Raw genomic sequence first — 3603 nt, 5'->3', positions numbered from 1 at the left:
CCACTTAAACCATCAGAAACACACATTGAGGATGTCATGATCACTAGCACCGGCTTTCAAGAGCTGGGAAAACCTACTGTCTTGGCCAAGCACTCCGCTAAAGAGGAGTTTATTGAAAGGCGGAAAGTGAGATTTAACATTGCCGATTATTCCCAACTAAGAGTTAGTGAAGTACTCTCCGATTATCTCAACCAAGTTCATACCAGCCACGATCTTGAGATTGACATGGTAAAACAGATGCACCAGAAATATGAGGTATGAACTCTGGCTTAATAAATTATGCATACCCTGTCAGCCCCCAAGTATACTATGTATAATAGAATATAATATGCTATAGACTTAGAATAGCTATGAGTATAAAAGCATCTTTGGTAAAATCCTTCAAAAATCGGCTTTCAATGTCGGAGTTAAACCGGATCTTTGACAATTAACATTACATCTGTAGCCCCCAAGGACCGGTTTAATCTGCATGAATGAACCGATACTGTTTACCATTGTTTATAAATCAAGACTTACTTCTGTAGCCCCCATGAGCCGGATGTGGTCGTTTACAATACAACCGGGTCATCATAAAGTAGTAATGAAAATGCGAGCAATATGCATTAGCCCCCAAGTGCCAAGTGCTCTTGCTTGTAAGCGTTTGGGACTTATTCATATTTGTCGTTATGTGAGGAATTTTTCTGTATGCATTATTCCCCAAGTGCCAAGTGTTGTTGCTTGCAAAAGGCTTGGGACTTTTATTCCTGTAACCCGAATATGAACATGATTGCAAATTTGTGCATGTACAGGATGCCATTGCTCAACTGGAATCGCAATTGGCTGACGCGAAAGCCCGGCTTGAACATCAAGAATCTGATACCCGGAAGGCCGACTCAAAATTTAATTTTAGTCTGGCTGAGACAGAAAAACTGAAGACCAGTTTTGATACTGAAAGAACCGCCTGGGCGGAGGAGAGGACTGCTTTGATACAGTGGGCTGAAAAAGCTGAAACTTCTCTTCAAGAGATAACCATTGATCTTACCAGCTTAAAACACCGCGTCTCCCAGATGATTTCTACTATCTTTAGTAAATAACATTACTAGCATCATAATCGAGTCTTTTCTTTCATGTCATAAACCTTCGCTGATCAATCCACAATTACTACACAGGTCCTAGGAACAGCAATCTTGGTCAAGACATGCTGGTAAAGCTTAAAGCCGTATATACGCTTATTGAACAGCTATATACCAGAACTCTGTGCATGCTGGCCACGATTTCTCCAACTAATCAGGCCCCCACTCTATTGAGTGACGTCTTGAAGAAACTTTCTGTTCTGCCTGCAAGGATTGAAGAGATAAAACGGTCATCTACAAGAGCCGGTGTCGTGACAGACTTAAGCCGGGCTAAGGCATGGCTACCAGAGCTAGACCCGGTCGAGGTAGCTACTGGATATCCAAGCTTGAAAGAAGATGGCACTCCGTTTGACCAAAAAGACTTTGCTGCCTGTGTAAAGGAAATACGTCCTCTGGCGACTCTGATTGCAGATGAAACGAATCTATCAAAATATCAACCGGCTTATGATACGGAGAATCAGAAGATGCCCAAGCCGGCTTATAAAGTGATGGATCTGATTCCCCCAATCCATAAGCATACTTTCGCCCCTGAAGTTGATCCTTCCAAACTTATAGATGATGAAGCTGAATTCCAAGCCTTGCATGGCATTGATTGGTCATCACCAAACTTCCAAACAAAGGAGGAGGACGGAGAACCGGCGAAGGATGATCCAGAAGCTTCAAGTCATCAAGGTCAAGAAAATTGATCCGCTGGGTGGTTCATCTATTTGATCTTCTGGAAAACAATTAAACATTTTGGCTCGCTGAGCCATGTAATAGTTTAGTTGAACTCTGCTCTATCGTGCCATCGTGCATGTTTTGTGTTACATAACATTGTTGATCCGCCAGTTGAATATATGCCACTTATGCATATGATATCATTATGTAGGGCAGAATGTATTTCTTTGCTATGCATAAAAAAATATCACAAAATTGCCCTGGTGGTTTACCACCAGGAGGGTCATAATGACCAACATAAACCTGTTGGTGACTTTAAAAGTCCATAACTACGGCTAGTGTAATTATAACCATATATAACAAAAATATCATACCTGTGATATTTGATCATGTTGCCGGCTCATTATACCGATGCAATAAGGAGTAATATCCCAAAACTTAGTGCATAACGCTTTCAAGTATATAAGATCATCATATACTAGCGACTTATAGTCCGAAGCCAGGCCGGGTTAATAAACACCGGGTAGTTTTATGTCTGAACCATAAGGCATCATAGCCCTCATCGGTTTTTAATCATGTATTAATATGTTCACAGGAAAGGAACCTCAAAAAATGTTCAAATAAAATAGCAAAAAATCGAGGCTTTCATAGGCGGCCAGGCCAAAAAATCAAGTGCTTTCAAGGCCTGCACAACGACTGAGTTAAACCTTCATACAAACCTTATAAGCCGGACCTCACATAACCAATCGTTGTTTTAACTTTGACAAGTTCAGGATCTATATAAGATTGACTTGTCAAAAGTACGGTGGGTCGTTCCAGGATTACCTGGGCAGAGTGGCAGACTTAAAAAGGCAGGATAACCCGGATTTTTAGGTGAATACACCTGGCTTTTAAGCCTATTACAAGGGTCATAAAAACTCTTGTCCATTGAAAAAAGAGCCCCCAAGTAACATTATATTCCAAGCGTATAAGCCGGATCAACAAGGGTAATGATAACTATGCTCTATGAGCAGGAATCCCCCAAGTGATATATTTCTAAGCTGTGTTCACCGGGTACCTATGTTTGAGTTGCGTTGTGCAACAAACTCTCTTTGGTCCATTTAACTTGGCATCAAGCCTTTAAGTGACCATATAAAGTAATAATAAAGACTTAGTTTCTGAGGAAGAAATGATAGAGGCCCTGAATTATCGGGGATGTCGGCTTTATTACATTGATTATAATATATACATTGTCAAAAATATGTACATCGGGAGAGCCTGTGGCTCAAGTATAATAAGGCCGAAGATGAGCAATATTCCACGGCCGGCGGGTCTCCTCCTCCGACATGCGTGAGTCCTTGTGGTCTCGAACATCGATAAGGTAGTATGACCCATTGTTCAGATTTTTGCTGACCACAAAGGGCCCTTCCCAAGGTAGGGATAGCTTGTGCATATCAGATTGATCCTCGGTAAGCTGGAGCACCAAGTCACCTTCTTGAAAGGTTCTGGTTTTAACCCGGTGGCTGTTATAACGACGCAGATCTTGTTGGTAAATCGCCAAATGAGCCGCCGCAAGGTCACACTCCTCATCTAAAAGGTCAAGTGCATCCTGACATGCTTTTTCATTGTGAGCTTCAACATAAGCCTCCACCCGGGGAGAGTCGTGACGGATGTCCCTAGGGAGAACCGCCTCTGCTTCGTAAACCATGAAGAAAGGCGTGTAACCCGTAGATCTGTTGGGGGTAGTATTGATACTCCAGAACACTGAGGGTAACTCCTCCACCCAACAATCCGGCGTCCTCTACAAAGGAACCATAAGCCGGGGCTTGATGCCTCTCAGGATCTCTTGATTGGC

The 3603-nt window shown here is 42.4% G+C and overlaps 1 protein-coding gene across 1 annotated transcript; it reads left to right on the top strand.

Annotated features, from left to right (window-relative positions):
• Nucleotides 1-237: 237 nt before the first annotated feature.
• LOC147965868 (uncharacterized) lies at nucleotides 238-1798 on the top strand. The gene is made up of 3 exons (XM_087526973.1): nucleotides 238-255; nucleotides 789-1065; nucleotides 1149-1798. Exons 1-3 carry the CDS (start codon nucleotides 238-240, stop codon nucleotides 1796-1798), a joined length of 945 nt encoding a protein of 314 aa, XP_087383099.1.
• The last annotated feature ends 1805 nt before the right edge of the window (nucleotides 1799-3603 follow it).

Source organism: Triticum urartu, chromosome 6A, assembly GCF_056163025.1.
Source record: "Triticum urartu cultivar PI428250 chromosome 6A, HENAU_Tu73, whole genome shotgun sequence".
In the NCBI taxonomy this organism is placed as follows: domain Eukaryota; kingdom Viridiplantae; phylum Streptophyta; class Magnoliopsida; order Poales; family Poaceae; genus Triticum; species Triticum urartu.
The sequence above is the reverse complement of the archived record's forward strand: the minus strand, read 5'-3'. Positions and strand labels throughout refer to the sequence as shown.